The 18,678-nt window shown below is 42.2% G+C and overlaps 1 protein-coding gene across 5 annotated transcripts in view; it reads left to right on the top strand.

Annotated features, from left to right (window-relative positions):
• The window catches only part of VAMP4 (vesicle associated membrane protein 4), a 30,747-nt gene extending 20,455 nt beyond the window's left edge, over window positions 1-10,292 (top strand). Inside the window, exons 7-9 of one of the 5 annotated variants that reach the window (XR_014780264.1) lie at window positions 969-1,020; window positions 2,753-2,901; window positions 5,061-10,292. Coding sequence is in view for 4 of the 5 variants with exons in the window: in XM_084787300.1 (XP_084643426.1) it covers window positions 969-1,020; window positions 1,382-1,461 (132 nt within the window). In the remaining variant the exon portion in view is untranslated. Of the gene's footprint in view, window positions 1-968; window positions 1,021-1,381; window positions 1,518-2,752; window positions 3,574-5,060 lie in introns of those variants that run through there. The other 4 variants (XM_084787302.1, XM_084787301.1, XM_084787300.1 and 1 more) reach the window with 4 other exon arrangements.
• The last annotated feature ends 8,386 nt before the right edge of the window (window positions 10,293-18,678 follow it).

Raw genomic sequence — 18,678 nt, 5'->3', positions numbered from 1 at the left:
TGTCCCCGTGAGGCCTGCTGCTGTATATGTGATGTCCCCATGAGGCCTGCTGCTGTATATGTGATGTCCCCGTGAGGCCTGCCGCTGTATATGTGATGTCCCCGTGAAGCTGCTGTATATGTGATGTCCCCATGAGGCCTGCTGCTGTATATGTGATGTCCCCATGAGGCCTGCCGCTGTATATGTGATGTCCCCATGAGGCCTGCTGCTGTATATGTGATGTCCCCGTGAGGCCTGCTGCTCTATATGTGATGTCCCCGTGAAGCTGCTGTATATGTGATGTCCCCGTGAAGCTGCTGTATATGTGATGTCCCCTGGGAAGCTGCTGCTGTATATGTGAATTCCCCTGGGAAGCTGCTGCTTTATATAGATAACAGACCCCTGTTTATGGTTTTGTGTTTCATATTGTTGGCTTTCCACAGTGAGCCGCAGTTGGGGAAACCTACAGTTGTCTTGGCTCTTGGAAGAGAAAAACCAAGTTCATTTTGCCTTACTATACACCTGTTTCATTTTGGTATTGGTTATTAGTCTCTTCCATGTAATTTGTCAATTTATTATCATAGGTTGCCTTTATAGGGAAAACTGCACATAGAGGATTTGCTATGATCCATGGTTTCAGTCATCCATGGGGCGAGGGCACGTTTATAAGGAACATAGCTCCCAGATAAGACAGGACCATTTACATAAACAACACAGGACTGGCCGCCTGTGTTTTCATCCAGTCCTCAGCAGAGTTGCTGAAAGTTCAGTTTGTGTCTCACATGAGAAGTAGGCCTAGCCCCGAGAAGGCTTGAGTGGGACTGCTTCAAGAATACAAACAGCCATCTCATGTGAGCATCAGTAAGTTGGAAAGCCCTCAAGGAATGTGCCTGTTTATTGGTGAGGTGGTACAGTATAGTAAACAGCAGAACAGATGCTCTTGTCTTTATTAACAAGTCAACTCTCATTTGTCTCTCTGTGTGTTGTAGATAAAAGCCATCATGGCTTTGGCCGCAGCTATCCTTTTGCTAATGATTATCAGTAAGTATTTATTGCATCATTATTTCTTGGGTATTGTGTTTTGTAAGGCTTAGGGTTTGATCTGGTCTTGATTTTGCCTCCCCCCCCCCAAGACATAGTCTCACTATGTAGCCCAGGCTGTCCTAAATGCCACCGTGTAGCTCAGGCTGGCCTCTGGCTGGGTTTTAATTTAAGATCATTTTCATTTCAGTTGGCCTAGTGTATGTAATGTCAGCATTGAGTAATGACATATGGCTTGATGAGGAGGCATCCTTTACCTAGAGTCTCTCACTCTCTGAAAAATGCTTTTCAAATGTACGAACTTCTGTGTGAATGTGCATGAGTACATTTCTGTGAGGAGTCTGTATCTGTATCCTTTTAGACTCGCAAAGGACACTCCCTCTCCTGCTCCTCAGGCACACCCTTGACACAGCACAGGGCCAGCTCCTTTTTAAAGGCTAAATCTGGTATCTGTTACACTTAAGACCAAAATATAGTTTTGTAAGTACCTTTCTTCAAGGTCTCTTATGTTTACAGAGATTTTATGAAGAATTAGAAAGGGTCTCAACAAAGTGAAAATTATAAGACTGTTTTTTGAACTTAAAAGGAAATGTTACAAAGAAATACAATCCAGTCTCATGACCTGGGTTTTGTGTATTTGTTTATTGGTTGAAGTGTATTTGTAACCCCATGTTAATGCTCGTGTTACCTCCATGGTCATGTGCAGATGCATTCAGAGCAAGAATTTTGACTCCTTTGATGGACAGGTTTCCAGCTCAGATCAAATGGAGAGCTGCCTTTTTATTTCCGTTTTCATTGCATACCCAGTGTCCTTTTCATAGACTGTGTGGTCCATATTTTTGTTGACTTCGTGGTTTGAAGTGGACCTCAAGGATAGTCTAGCAGTGCTGTCCCCATGACTTAGTGTCAGCAGGCTGTGATATACCTTAACAGAAAATATGTAGACCGCTGCTGTGTTCAGGGATGAGCTACAGTGCTGCTGGCCTTGCTGTCACAGTAAGTTTTTAAACTAATGTATTAAACAAGATGTTTTTTAATAGAAACACATATAAACAAGATTATGTATTAATTTATTGACTAAAGTGTAGTAACCAGAGGCTTATGAGAATTTTACCCTGTATTTTTCCCTAGTAGTGGTTCAGTATTCACCAGCTCAGTGTTCGTGATAAATTTGTAGAATGTAATTATCTCAGATGACATGAACCTATCATAAATGGTGGACACCATTCAAAATATAGATGTGAATAAAAGGGATTATAAAATTCAACTATATTCTCACCACAGTGATAACTCCTGTTACTATAACTATTGTTTATGTTTTGTCTTTTCTTATTGATATATAAGCATGATTTTCAAAAGCTAAGATAATATCAGATATTTTCTAATAAGTATTTTATGCATCATTTTCCCATATCATTACATATGGTAATAATATTTTAGAAGCTATGGGCTACTGTTTTGCCATGGCTTATTTGCTCAAGAGGCCAGTGTTAGATACTCAGGTTGTTTTATGATGTTTTTGCATTTCTTATTTCATAGTTGTTATTTCAGATCAGAGGTTGGCCTTCTGTTCTCCTTCTTAAAAGTGGCTGAAACCTACACTTAGGAATTGTGCTTCTAATCTAGCTGTGATATGGTTCTGATTTTGATGCATTCTTTTTCTTTTTTTTTTCTTTCTTTTTTTTTTTTTTTTGTCTTGTTTTTTGTTTTGTTTTACTTTTTTCTCTTACAGTTCTTATAGTTGTGAAATACCGTACTTGATTTGATGACAGAGATCCTCATTAAACAAGATCTGGGACGATAATGTTTAAAGATTGCTGCATAATTTAAATGAAACCTATGTATATAATTTTCAAACTTTCTTTTTCAAGAAACTAAAAGGCAAGTACCACTTCAAATTGGAGCATTGAGAATATCTAATCACCTTCCCAACTAACAAAATGTGTTTTGAATAACTATATTTAATGAAAAAATAATTCTATTTTGCTTTATTCCAAGGATCTAATTTGAAACTAGATACTTGCCAGTTTGTTATTTGTATATATAGTTCAACACTGATGACAGTATCCCATACTTGTGTTTTAGTGGCATTAAAAACATTTATTGCATCAAAGTGAGGGTCAGGCTGGTAGTCAGGAAGCCTGTGGAGAGTGCTAATTATTATGCTGAAAAGGATACAGAACCACCTCACCGGTATTTGCAAGAATATCATTCTTTTCATAGTGCAGTTGCTTTGCAGGCAATTTCCACATTTATGGATTAACAAATGCCAAGTGCTGTAAATGGTTCTGCCTTCAGCTATACCTGAAAACATTCCAGTAAATCTATTCTGACTGTATAAGGGAATATGTGGTAATTTTTTTGGTATTTTCATTTTGAAAATGGGAAATTTAAACAGTGTGAAAAGTATATCATGGTACCATAAAACTGGAGATAATAAAATTATTGGAGAATATCACTGGAGTGCTTGAAAATGAGCATCACGTAGCTCCCAGTCTTGGTCCATTTGGCTGTCAGTTAACCTACAATAAAAAGGGACTAATTCTGATGTAAGTGAAATCTGCAGGTAATTTTTTTTCCTTGATTTAATCTTTGTTAGTAGTTTTCCCTCCTTAATTTTAACCAGCCCTGTGCCAGAAGTGCTGAAGTTAGCACAGTCTTATGCTTCAAATGTCATATATTTGTGTTCTCTGACACTCTTGGGGAGAGAGATGCTGCACAATCACGTGTTCAAACAGCCAGTGGCAGAGAGAAGCCAACTGTCAGGAGGTTAGGTGATCTGTATATGATCACTCAGCAACAGATGCTGACCCTAGCCTGCTCTTACAAGATGTGCTCATTGTACCAGCTCCTTAGTACTGTTTACACAAGTCAAAGTGAAACTGCATCCTGATGTGAAAGAGAAAAAGGCAAAATCAGAGGCTGCAGGAACTTTTCACATGCACATCTTAAGTTAGAGATAGAGCTCACAGGATGGTCAGTATTTAAGTGGAAGTAGGATAACAGTGGTCCTGTGTAACAGATATTACATCTGTGATCATTTCAATTCAAAATATATGAAACAGATTGGATTTCCCTTTGTTTACTTCTACAGCAGTTAATACTAACAGACCAAAATGCTTAAACTGGAAAGAAATTTGTGAGATGGAAGCAAGATTAAGTGATAATCTAGACAGTTGCAAGGTCTAAATAAACTGCTGGGGTTTATAGCTTCTTGAATATTATGGAAAGCTGGCTCTGGCCTCTTGACTGTGTTCATCAGTTCATGTGCAGAGTGTCTGACTAGATGATAAAGCCTTTAAAAAAGATGGTCAAGGAGTGTTCTCAGTCCCAGCAGCTGGCCAGCGTATGCGTGTCTTGTTTGAACTGTGACTGGGCCCACAAGTCAGCAGCACTACCTTAGTTGGTGTGGAACTCTTAGTCTCATTCAATGTCTAGTAGATTAAGTTTTTTTTTCTTAAAAAGACTCCATATTTTCAGTACTTCTTTATAATAAAGTATGCCACTTTAAAAGAAACAATTATTAAAAATAGAATTATAAAATTATTTTTAAAACATTAAGTATAAAAAATTAGCTTATATAACTATGGGTATGTGCAGTTGTTTGTATTTAAATTTATTGCTACCAAGGAAACCCTGTTAGCATGTGACAGAGATTTTTTTTTCTCCCCCACCCTATTCATGGCTAAGAATTTTGCAGCAGTGATGGCTTCACACACAGTTTATTTATCATTTTTTTCTTTTTTGATCTTATATAATCCTAAGACATTAAAATGACATTAGTGTGAAATGCTGGAAATATGGGCATTCATCTGGCTCTCCTCAGCAACCCCTGCTCTGTGAAGACTGAAGTAGAAAAGTTGCCTTGATTTTGAAGCCATCTTGGGCTTCATGGTGTGTTTGGACCAGCCCGGGCTATGTAGTAAGAACCTGTCTGGAAAAAAAACCAACCAAGCAAACAAACCAGAAGAGAAATAGTTGTTCGAATTGATGCCAGGCCTGCCTTCCTCCCCTCCTTAATCCTTCTCTTTCTCATTCAGCTCAGATCATCCTGCACTTGAAAAAATGAAGTTTTACCATCATCAAAACTATCATTATTTAACAGCAATGAAGATCAACAGAAAAATTCAAGTAGCTTTGCTAACGTTAGTTGATGCCCAGTGAAAGCAGGTCACTGCTCCATGCCTGAAGCTCCCTTGTGGTTTGTGTGTAACAGGAGCCTCTTCCCTCAGCAGCTTGTGATGAGGGGGCCTCCTCCATCATAACCCAGTGGTACCTGTGGTCTTTTGATTCCTTGATCCTCACAAAACTCACTGGAAATTGTCCCAAACATTTATAAACTGGGAAACTTACAGATTAAAGGAAGGTCCAGTATTGATGACGGAACATTGTTTAAAATGGAGACATAACACACATCAGGTACAGAAGTGCCTGTGGCAGTGTGCCTGTAGACTGCCGTGACAGTTCTTTTCTGGGTTCTGGGCTAGAAAGTAATGTTGGCATTTTGATAGCAGAAATCGACACCTTTCTGTTCTGTCCAGCGTGTGGCTACCCTGTAAATGTGTACACATGCACAGGGTGAGGATCAGATGTGAAGAGTGTGACATCTCTCCTTGCAACTTACACCTGTTCTGTGTCCTGTCAGCACTGTAGCCCAGACAGACTTGTATTTACATCTTGTATATACGTTATGGTTAAAAAGTATGCAAGAAGTTTTTTCAGTGTTGAAAACAAATGTCAGATGTCCTTAGTTGTACTGAGTCACAGTGTTTTCTAAATTGGGACTGTACTATTAATCAAATTTTGTGTTTTCACATAGGAATATTATTGGAGTCAGTTTTACTTTTCTGTGAGAGGTAGTAAGAATGTGAGTCAATCTAAACCCATTTTTGTGTGGGAAGGCAGTTGCCAAAAAATAGTGTAAAGACAATGGCTCAGAAGGAGCAGAAAGGGACCATCTTAGTCCATACAGATGCCGTCCTTCCTCAGACTGACAGAGTCTGAGCTTATTTTGGGTGTCTTCATTGTTTTTGTTTTTGAGACAGGGTCTCACTATGTAACCCCAGACTGGCCTGAACCTTGTGTAAAGTTCCTGGCCTCTGCCTTCCAGTGCTGGGGTTAAAAGTATGTGCCACCACACCCTACAGCCTTTTTCTTTTTGATCAAAGAACGAATTCCTGGGCTCAAGTGGTCTTTCCAATTAAGCCTCAGGAGTAGCTGAGACATACGGGCGCCACCATGTGCAGATGGGTCTTCTTTTTAAGCCTGATGTTAGTCTTACTTGGATATTTATTTTCGTATGTCAAGTAGAGTAAGTGGTGGGAACATACTTTTATTCTGGCTCTTGTTTTATTTTACAAAGCTACTTAGAACAAGTGAGTAGGGATGGACAGAAAAATATTGCTAATCCAGTTGGGATAAGTGCAAGCTTAAGCGTATAAAGCAAGGACCACACCCTGTTGTGGCTCTCAGCACGGCAGCACCCACCACAGGCCTACAAGTCCCGGGTAGGTGCGGGACGAAGGTGTGCATGGCTGTGCTCCAGAAGTCACAGCACGCTGGTCCTGTATACGTGCAGGCTGGTTCAGTGTGTGCCGAGAGGTGACAAGAGTGATCTAGGTGAACCTAGAGATAAAAATGTTCCTATTATAACTGAGTACCAAAAACGTCTGCTTTTACAGTGTTGCATTAGGTTCTTTTCACTTGAAAAGATTATGAAATAAAACAACATTTTAAAGCTGTAAATTGCATATGTCTTAGGATTTAGTAAAATGATAGAGATAAATTTACAAGAAAATTCATTGTTTTTATGTCTTAGGTGTCATTAATTTATATAATTATTTTACATCCCACAAGCCCTAATTTAACCATTTCTGCAAGTGCCTTTAACACTTAAGAGGTATTAGGGGAGATGAGCAAATGTAGATGCCACACCCCTTTCCCTGGCTTCTCAGTTCCTCATAACAGTGCTACAAAGTTCAGTCCTTTGTGCTCATATGGGATTGTATCCTAGTAGCCTCTCGCTAGTAAGCAGCAAAATAAACCATTTTGCAGAAAATTAAAAGTAAGCACTCTGGCTTGTCACATATGTTACCTATAAACCTAACTTCAAAAGCAAAACACCAGTTTTATTGGTCCCTGTTTTCCAGTAAAGTACATGGAGAAACATGAAACCTATCTAAGAAAGAATGTCTCATGTACAACACCGTTTCAGCAGCAGGAAGTGATCAGAGTCTCTTGCTTATCCTCACTTGTCCATTTCAAAGAGAGAAAGGAGTTCAAAGGCTTATGAATTTTAATTATTCAGTCACAATCAGAGCTGGGCATGGTGCTATATGCTCATAATCCCAGTGCTCAGGAAGTGATGACAGATGATCAGGAAGTACTTCAAGACCAGAGACAATTGCGTATCTTGAAGCATGCCAGGGCTACAAGTCCATATCTTTATATATACATACATACATATGCACATACATGTATATATGTATGTATGTATGCATACCATCCTCATCTTGCAAAGAGGGAGGGGAGGGCCAGCACGTTTATATATATATATCAGTGTATATGTATATACATACACAAGCCCCAGTGAGAACTTCTGGATCTGTCCCTCAGTTGTGCTGTGCTGTCTTTTACAAGCAGCCTGAGTAGTTTTCATTGTCTCGAGCCTCTCTATACCCTAAATGTCATCTCTTTACCACTCCAAAGAGGGTTATAAAGTGCTATTCAGGAATGGAGATAGGAAACACCTTAAGTACATTCTAAGAATGAGACTATTTAATATAATCTATATTTCACCTTATGAGAGAACAGTCCAGAAGGCCAGATCTTCCGTAAATCCAACAGTCACACTTAGATGTGCCCTTCAGACTAAGCGCTGCTGTGGAGCGTTCACTCTACTTCCCTGCTGTGGGAACTTGAAGGAATTTAGTGCTCTCCTGTGGTTGTGTGAGTGTGTCAGATCTCACTGAGGCATGTCTAGAAGGAGAAGCACATGACGCCCATGAGCAGCACTGAACTTGGGAAGCAGAATGTGCTAAACTGATCCTTGTTACATAAAAGTTTGCTGTTCGCTCCACTTAAAAGCTGGGCCCAGGGAGATTGTTCTTTGGCTCAGAGTGCTTGTTTTGCAAGCATGAGGACCCGAGTTCAAATCCCCAGGTCCCACAAAATAAAAATCATGTATGGCTGCATGTATCTATAACCCTTGCATGAACAGAGGCATGAGGATTCCAAGAGCCCCCTCAGTAGCCACCACTCTAGACAAGAGGGTCATCTTCCAATTTATTGAGAGACGCTGTCTCAAAGCACTAAGGTGAAGAGCCAGAGGGAGACACCTGAAGTCTTGCTCTGCCCACTGCACACTGGCATGCTGATACACACAAATACGTAATATCTCCATCATTTTAGCCCACTTGTCCTATCACCTACCCATATCTTTCTGTGTGTTGAGCTTTTTGTTCCTTCTTGTAAAGTACTTTCGTCATGTTTTTCATACAGACCCTACCTGATCTTACTCTCGTGAAACTCACTGATAACCTTGTATTGACAAATCCAGAAGTCCCTATTCTGCATTTATATTTGCATGTCAGCATAAGTTACAGCTGGTGACCCCACTTCTGAAGGTCCTTCTCACTTTACTGGTTGGTACTCATCTCCCCGACTCTTACCAGTGCAATAGTACTCATGGCTCCTACTCGTGGTCCTCTCTGAACACATCCCTTAGGAATTTTACCTGATATCATGAAACATCTTTGTTCTGACATATCCCAACTTCATGTCTCTGCCTCTTGAAAATGGACTCGTGGAATATTGAATTTGGCATCTTTTATTATGCATTTTTTATTGCACATGCCCAAAGTGAAATTCTGATTGTGGTGACACATACCTGTTATCTCACTGAAGTCTGCCTTCAGGGTGTCATTGATGCTCTCAGCATGTCTCTATTCTTGCAACGCTTCTAACATTTTATAGAAGCTAATTACTTACCCTTGCTACCTCTCTCCCCTCATTCCGAATGTAACCTTCATAAAGAAGGATTTTTGTCTCTTGTTCACTAATATCTCCCAAATCCCTTGCTGTAACAGCAGTAATTGAAAATTGAATGGCTTCATTATCCTGAAGATACAAAGGAAGGCCATAATTTTGAAAATGATGTACTACAGGAGCTAAATTGACTTTTAGAGTATGTCAGCAAAAAGATGAAAGATGTGGCCTCCGTAACTCAGAAAGTCAGAGAAAGAGGGATGTAAGAATATAATTAAATACGATGAAGGCAACTTGGGTCAGCTACAAGAGAAACAAAATAACTAGCTAGACTGTGCTGGAAGAGTGTCTTAGTGAGGAAGGGCATCTAGTCTGCAAGCCTGAAGATCTGAGTTCAAATCCTCATCCATGTCAAAAGCCAAGAAAAGTGAGTATGTAACAACCCAGTATTCACAGCTCACTGGTCAGCCAGCCTACCCAAAATAAACCCTGTGTGAAGGCAATAAAGAAGAGAGCAATAGAGAAAAACATCCAATGTGCATACACACCACACATACCAAGTACACGTGTACCACACAGAGTATGTACTAATAGTCATTTCTTAGAAAGAAATCTGCAACATGCATATCAAGCAGTTGGCTCTGTTTCTTAACAAGTAGACTTTATTATACAACTCAGCTATCCTATACCGGAGGGGGTCAAGGTTAAGGGGAAACAATAAATCTTCCAGGTATCAGTTCCATGGGATGGATCCCTAAGTGTCTCTGGCCCTGCATGCTAATCCTCTCCCCATAGAAGCAATCTGCACCCTAGTGGTCCAAACCTGCAGCCTTCTCCTCTTCCTCACCTCTAGCACAATCCCTGGTCTCTCTTCTTGTTCCCGTCTCCTGGTGACCTTCAATTAGAAACACAGTAGCCCAGCTGGAGTCCCCGGTCTGTTTCCTGAATTCCAGACCCAGGGTGGCTTTTCCCAGTTTATCAAGATGTCCATCTCAGTGGGGTATCTGTGGTGTTTCCAAGGGGCAATGCCCATTAAGACTGCTTTCACCTGGGACAAAGCCTGCCATCCTTCCACGCCAAACCCTTCACAGAAGCAGCTGAGGATAGGATTGCCTGAGAAAGTCAGTGATGTAATAGAGATTCTAGAAGCTACCACAGAAACATCAAAACTAAACGGAAAGCGTGAGTACTTGGATCTTAAAATTTGTGTATTGCATAGTGTTCTAAAACTAGTAGAAGAAAGCATAATTTTTCTTTTGAATAAAGCTTCAATTTTGAGAAATTCATCCAAGACAAAAAGATTTTGTTGAATGCTTGTATCTCAGTGGTAGAGCACTTGCTGGCCATGTGTGAGAATGGGTCTCAGCATCAAAAAGAAACTCCTTTAAGCACTGAGGGTACCGACAAGAATACAGATACTAAACAGCAAGACAGGCAGGCAGCCCAGTCAGGCCTGGTTCCCACATGAAGCACCACCCAAGGACCATGCATGGAGTGGACCTAGGTCCTCTACATAGATGTAGCTGACCAGCAGCTCAGCCTTTGTGTGGATCCACTCTTAAGGGGAGCAGGGACTTTCTCTGACATGGACTTGGTTGCCTGCTTTTTGATCACTCCCCTGACAGGACTGCCTTGCCAGGCCACAGGGGAAGAGGATGAACTCAATCCTGATGTGACTTGATGAACTGGTGTGGGGAGGGGAGCTCCCCTTTTGGGGGGAATAAAGGAGGGGAGGAGGGAATGTAGGACTGAGGGAAGAGGAGGGAGGGCACTATGACCAGAATGTAAAGTGAATAAATAATTTTTTTACAACAAAAGAAAGAAAAAGCCCTGCAGAAGTCTCAAACAAAGCAACTGCCTTCCCAGATGCTGCTGGCCAGTCTAAAGCTTTGTCCCCACCTCTTAGGCCAAGCACCAGGACCTACAGTTTCCTGGAAATCGGAGTTCAAGAGATTGAACCATGATCCCAGCACTTGTATGTGCGATGCATGACAGGTGAAGCTGAAACCTAAGTGGAGGCAATCATCAGATGCCTCAAGCTGCACCACACAGCTGCCTGTGTAAATCTCAAATTCTGTAGTCGGTGGAGATGAGGAATATGCAGGTCACTATCTCCTGATGGAGACATGTCATTAGTTCACATATTTATTTCTTTACATTCTATCCTTTTGTTTTTGTGGTGCTAAGGCTTGAACCCAGTACCTTGTAGACCTTGTACACGCTACACAAACATTGTATCACCAAGCTATATCCTTAGCCCCGAGAAGGACCCTAAGTTCAAACAATCAAGTCAAGGCACTTTTAACCTTATTCTTGTATTCCTGTTAGCAAAGCTGGCTACAGCATTTCTAGCACCCAGCACTTGGGAGGTTGAGACAGGAATGTTGCTTCAAGCTTGAGGCCAGCCTGGGTTGTATAATGAGACCATGTCTCAAAAAAATCAAAAGCAGTAATAAATGATGGTGGAAATTATATTCATCTACCTGAAGAAGAATGACATTAGATTTACAAAAATTGTTGAAAGTGTATCAAAGACCTCAATTTAAAGCCTGAAATGGGGCTAGAGAGATGGCTCAGTAATTAAGAGCACATGCTGGTCTTACAGAGGACCTTGCACATACGACAAGCAGCTCATAACTGCCTGTGACTCCATCTCCAGGGCTCTGGTCTCTGTAGGCACATGCACTCATATGCTCCTACCAACACACAGACACACTCATCATCATCATCATCATCATCGTAATAATAAGTCTTTGGGAAAATGAGGAAGAGGAAGAGAAAGTCATCAAATATGGTGGCACACACCTTTTATTCCAGCACTTGGAAGGCAGAGGTAGGTGGATTTCTACCAGTTTGAGGCCAGCCTGGTCACTACATAGTAAACTCCAGGCTACAGAGTAAGACAGTCTAACCCCCATCCCACCCATCCCCCCCAAAAAAACTCTGAAACTGAATACAATTCAAATTATAGGTATGGGACTCATAAGCATAGGACATGTTCCAAGAATCAACAAATGGGATTGCATGAAGTTAAATTTTTCTGCACACCAAAGGAAAATACCAGCAGAGGAAACAAGCAATCGACAGAGTGGGAGAAGAATCTTTGCCAACTATACCTCAGATAGAAGGAGTTGATATCGTGATATATAAAGACCCCCCCCCAAAAAAAGCTAAATAACAACAACAACAAAAAGAAAACCCCAGCGGCCAATCAATAAGTGGGCTAACAAAATGAATGGATGGTTCTCAAAATGAGGACTACAAATGGCCTATGAGTTTGGCTAATATTTGAATGTTCAGCATCCTTTGCCACCAGGAAATGCCAAGATAAGTCACTTTTGGATTCCATCTCTCTGTGTCCGATTGTCTAATCCTGGGGAGGATGTGGGAAAGACCCTTATTCAGTGCTGATAGGAGTGTAAACGAATGAATCCATTATGCAAATAAGCATAAAGCTTTCACAAAACTTAAAACTACCATATGTCTCAGTTATACCACACTCCTGAAATATACCCAGAGAATGGCATATCCTACCACAGAGATACCTGTACGTCCATGTTTATCGCTGAATTATTCACAATTACAAGGCAATAGAGCCAAGCTATATGCTCGTCAATAAAAGAATGGGTAATAAAAACAGCACACAGATACTTGAATTATTCTCAACTGTAAATAAAAATTAAATTATGGAATTACCAGGAAAATGGATGCATCTAGAAAGCCTCACTACGGTGAGGTGAGGCAAACTCAAGGGAAAAAAAAAAGATGCCTTCTCGAATGTAGAGTCTAATTTTGGGTGTTTGTGTGTATATAGATAGTGGGGTGTGAGAATGAACACAGGCTAAGAAACTAGGTAGGAGACCACCGAAGGGAGAGAGATGTGGAGGAGAGGAGGAGAGCGAGGACAAAGGGACCCATGTAACAGGAAAATGGATTGGAAGAAGAGAGGAGGAAGAGAAACAACAACATAATCCATTGGAAAAATGCTACAATGAAACAATATTTGCATGCTAAAAAAAAAAAGTAACTGTATATAAAACACTTTTACTGGGCAAAATAATAAAACAGAACAGTAAAGTTAACCTCTTCCTGGCTTATTAGTTAGTTGGTGAAGTTGGCTCTTGACAACCTTCTCCTCTGAGTCAGTTCACAGCCTCTGCTCAGGAAGTGAATGTTTGCTTCACCTTCACACCCTGATGCATTAGTTATCTTAACTTCACAAAGGCAAACGCACTGGGGCTGTTTTTGTACTTTTTATCCAGCCATGTGGTCAGTCACAACCACTTTCTAGACATCTCTGCCAGGCATGCCCTTCTCTCTCAAGGCTGCCATCTCTCTCATTTCTCTCAACTTGCTCTGTGGGTCAGGAACGAGGACTGCTGATGATTGTCATTACGTCAAACTGAAGAGGACAGACTACGTCTCCATCCTGCTCCTCTTAAATGACTTCCCAGCCTTACTAGCCATTTACTCTGGGGTGAGCACATTTATCCTCTTAGTACTGCACGTGCTGCAGTGTGGCCCGCAGGCTCAGTGAAATATATTTGTCCATGGAACTCAGAAGCAGCAGAGCACTAGCTCCACACAAGGAAGTCACACTCTTTATAAAGTGGTACATAAGGGAGGTGGGATGATTGCTAGGCACTGGCCCCAGGGTGTCACACCATGGGACTTGGTGTGGCACCGTGGGACTCAGTGTGGCACCGTGGGACTCGGTGTGGCACTGTGGGACTTGGTGTGGCACCGTGGGACTCAGTGTGGCACCGTGGGACTCGGTGTGGCACTGTGGGACTCGGTGTGGCACTGTGGGACTCGGTGTGGCACCGTGGGACTCCGTGTGGCAATGTGGGACTCGGTGTGGCACCGTGGGACTCGGTGTGGCACCGTGGGACTCGGTGTGGCACCGTGGGACTCGGTGTGGCACCGTGGGACTCGGTGTGGCACCGTGGGACTCGGTGTGGCACCGTGGGACTCGGTGTGGCACCGTGGGACTCGGGGTGGCACCGTGGGACTCGGGGTGGCAATGTGGGACTCGGTGTGGCACCGTGGGACTCGGTGTGGCACTGTGGGACTCGGTGTGGCACCGTGGGACTCGGTGTGGCACTGTGGGACTCGGTGTGGCACCATGGGACTCGGTGTGGCACCGTGGGACTTGGTGTGGCAATGTGGGACTTGGAGCAGCAAACAGCTACCCACAAAAAGGCAGGAGTTCAAGAACGTAAACTGGCATGGCTGTGAGGCACTGGCAGACATGAGTCTGGTTCAAGGCAACCTCCCATTTTCACTTTGGAGGGTCCCTCCTGCTCTGTGATTGGTTCAAATGCAGAAATGTGTCACCTCTTCGAGGACTCTATGAATGTGGTACTTAGTGAAGCCTCCTGATTCGATGGACTCTATCTACGTCCTCCCATTAGCAGGACAAGCAAGTTCAGATGTACAGGTGAGCTAAGGGGTGGGCAAAGGCAACAGAAGAAAAGGAGAATTGCCTTTAATCCCAGCACTGAGGTGGTAGAGGCAGGGAAACCTCTGAGTTAGAGACCAGCCTGATCTACAGAGTGAGTTCAGTCTTAAGCACACAGCTCCCGAAGGGTGTCTCTGGTCTGGCAGAAAGATCTGTGCAAGAATACTGTGTCATATGTCAAAAATAACTTTAGTTATCCTGGTATTGTGTGAGAGACTTCCTGAGGAGATGCAACACAGACAGACAGACAGACAGACAGACACACACACACACACACACACACACACACACACACACACACACACGAACCCTCAGTCATCCCAGATAAGGAACTTATAACCAACAAAAGCATCTATGGCACCGCAGTCCAGCTTGGCAAGCCCATGGCTTTTATGCGGTTGTAACAGGAGTTGTGTGAGGAGTTGCTTTCAGGAGCACAGCTGATCCAAAGCATCACCAAAACGCCCACCCTAACCCCCAGTGACGACCCAAGGAGCTGCTCCTGGCATGACTTGTCAGAAAGATCTCCTCAGTGTAGTTCATCTTGGCAGTCTCCTCTCTCAGCAATTGTTGAAGGCTTTTTTTTATATATAAAGATTTTGGGCCTTCCAGAATCTTCCAAGTTTTTCTGCTTTTCCAGGTATGTGACGTTTGTTTTCCTCCTGGGTCTCATGAGCCACCCCTTACCCCTGTGGTGCAGAGAAGTCCTCTTTTCTGGGTCTCATCTTTCCCTCTAATGTGGGGGGCTCTAACTTCCTCTCATCCTTTCTAGTATTCGCTGCAAAAAAGTTAATTGGCATCTGTCCATTTGCTATTTTTTGGGTGCAGTAACCAATTATTTATTGAATATATATGGATGTAGATTTCATTGACTTTAGATGCACTCTGCGAAGCCTGTGAGGGATACACTACCTTTCTTTTCTACCTCTTCCCTAGAAGTAAATCTATTTGTCTGATGGGTGTACACTTCTCACAATGCCAAGATGGTATTAATTGGTACCAGAAGATGCCCTGTGAACAAAACAATGAAGGCCTGGAAATAATTGGAACAAGAAAAGGTAAATTTTCATGAAAACCTGGTCAGATCCTTTTATCCCCGTGGCTCCTCCTTGCTCCTCCACCCTCCCTGTTCACAAGCTCTGATCCAGTGCTGAGCGAGAGCCTGGCGTAGAAAGTCTCTCTGTTCTCTCTGTCTTCTCCCCTTTCTTCCTGCTCCCCCTTGTCCATCACCATTGTCACCGTAGTATTTTAAGTGCTGAAGGAATGGCATTCCCCCAATAACTCTTACTTTGCCAGAAACAACCTAATGAGGACATTTATTGAACAAGCCCACCAATTTCTTTTGTAATCAGAAGGTAAATATTTTTATTCTATTTTATTTTTTGACAGGGTATTGCTATGTAGTTCAAGCTGACCTCAAATGCCCTCCTTTCTTCACCTCCAGAGAGCGAGGATCACAGGCAATCACAGGCATGCCCCACTCTATCCTGGTTCAGATAGTGAATTTTACAGTTTACCCCAACATTACCAAGTTAAATCAGTGGTTGACAACTGAGAAAGACTTTGGCACACATAGGACGTTTGTCGGTGTGTGCAGACATTTTTGGTCCTATAGCTGCTGATGGCGGGGTTGCTGTTGATGTCTAGAGGGTAAAACCCCTAAGAGCCTACCATGAATGAATGGCCCTTTGCCAAGGATTATCTGCTAAGAACCATCAGATAGACTCAGGTTGATAAACCTTATGATAAAACTGATGTTTTGTAGGATGGAAAGGCACACACTACTAAGAAAAACTTCAGTTCCCATTGAGGTTTACAACAAATTGAACAAACTCACGAGAACCATGTTTCAAAGCATTGAGAGAAACATAGCCAAGGAGCCTTTTAATCTCCAAAACACAAAGAACAAAAAGTAGATGGTTTAGCATCATAAATATTCTATTTTCTTAATGAAAAAAAAAGATGTTATTGACTCAGTGAGCCATGTCTTCATTTACAAGGGAACTGGATTTTTTTAGCCTTTACCCTCCAGTGTTGCTGACTGTCTCTAAGTGGAACCAGGTTGTGCTCCCTTAAGCAAAAGCTTCACGTTGCTTCCTCCACTTGAAGGGTTTCTTCCACATTGCAAGGGGGAGCTTGAAAGAAAAGTTTGTGTTTCTCTATTTCAAACAAACAGCAGGTGCCAACAACAAAACTAAGCATTTTCTTTTGTGTCTAATATTTAGCCTCATAGTCCAGATATTTGTGTCCGTTGATTGTTTTCCTTATCCTCTATCTTTTCTTCAAGCAATGTCAATTTTTCCTTTACTTTCCTAAACACTTGATGCCTCGCCGCCGTTTGCACTCTGCTGCCCTCCCTCATACCAGATGACTCTTCTGCTCGGGTCCCTGCAGACAGCCCTGATCCCACTCCTTAAAGGCTTTCACACGTGACTTTCTTCTGGTCCACTGCCAACTGGGCCTTGCCAATTTGGCTTAGTACTCTATGTTCCTAAAGTTGCCTGGAGACTATTAGCACCAGGAACAAACTCAGGCCTCTTTAAGCTTAGTGTCTTATGTTTGAAGACAGTTTGTTTTAAGAATGGGTCTTGGTTGAAAGTCTATTTTATTACACAGTGCACAGCTCACTTTCCGCATGGAGGGGGAGGGGAGGGCAGGTGGCAAGGACTGTCTCTGATATGAACTCTAGTGTCTGGGAGTTGATCACTTCCCCTTGGTGGGGCGGCCTTGTGGGCACACAGAATAAAGGGATGCAGGCTAACCTGGTTAGACAGTAGGAGAAGAGCCCCTCCACCCCCCCCCACCCCCACCCCCTGATATGAGTGAGAGGATAACAATCAGGATATAGTATGAATAAATTATAAAATAAACAAAAATATTGATGAGACAAAAAAAAAAGAATTGTTCTTCCTCATCCTTCACCCTTTTACAATCTACATCAGCTTTCAAGGCAGCTCATTCTAAAGCCGCCATCTTGTTTATCCCATGAATATGGCCAGAAGACTTTGCATTCTGAACAGCATGCCCTGTCCTCCTTGAGAGGGAGCTTATGAAGAGCGAAAACAGCTTTTCCAGAGGTATGCAGCTAAAATGCTAACCCATCTACTTTTTAGAATTGGACAGATTTCTTCCTTCTTTGTTTTGTAAAGAGGTTGGCTTGGAGGCCATCGTTGCTTGATGATACCCCACAGCCCAGGTATGTTTTTGTGAGCAAGTTATGTCTTGCTAACTAAGGTCTCTAGCTCTCGAGTCCTCCCCTCATTCTCTATCCATCTTCCATAGTCTACATTAGTGCTGAAAGGAATCTGTGGTGAGGTGGTCTCTATACTGTACTAATTAGATGCACAAGTAGTTCTAAAGAGATTGATAACCTTTTGCATTTAGCTAATGGTTGTAGTTGGTAATGCAAAGTAAATACTAGGTCCTTGTATCTTCCAGCAGATCCACCTGTAAATATACTCCAGATGTGATTTAACAGTAAAAAATTTTGATACTGACATAATTTCCCACAAACACTTTGCTTACTATAAATAACTGTTTAGAGTAAGACCTAACTGTATCACTCAGGTGAGGCTAAGTGTCCTTCTTTAGGTCCAAGAATTAAGCTCCACCATTCGACTCTCAGTTTGTCTATCCATCATGAAGGCTCTTAAAATTGTTTCCAGTTAGAGGCTGGTAATCAAGTGTCCTAGTGGTTGCGACTGTTCTGTGCCCACATAGCAGCTATGCTCTGCACGTAATCACCATGCTAGCAAGTCTATCTCTCTAAATTAAAAAAAAAACCTTTCACAGGGGCTGGAGAGATGGCTCAGAGGTTAAGAGCACTGACTGCTCTTCCAGAGGTCCTGAGTTCAATTCCCAGCAACCACATGGAGGTTCATCTATAATGAGATCTAGTGCTCTTTTCTGGTATGCAGGTGTACATGCAGGCAAAACACTGTATATATAATAAATAAATCTTTAAAAAAACCAAGCAAACCAAAACAAAAAACAACAAAACAAAACAAAACACTGACTACTCTTCTGGAGGTCCTGCGTTCAATCCCCAGCAAGCACACGGTGGCTCACAACCATCTTTATTGTGATCTGGTGCCCTCTTCTGGCCTGCAAGTGTTACATGCAGACAGAACACTGTGTATGTAATAAATAAATAAACCTTAAAAAAAAAACTTTCACGGATTGCATCTGATATGCCCTTCTGTGTCTATCTG

The sequence above is a fragment of the Acomys minous genome, assembly GCF_964271855.1.
Source record: "Acomys minous genome assembly, chromosome: 1".
In the NCBI taxonomy this organism is placed as follows: domain Eukaryota; kingdom Metazoa; phylum Chordata; class Mammalia; order Rodentia; family Muridae; genus Acomys; species Acomys minous.
Note: the sequence above shows the minus strand (reverse complement) of the source record. Positions and strands in the feature narration are given on the sequence as shown.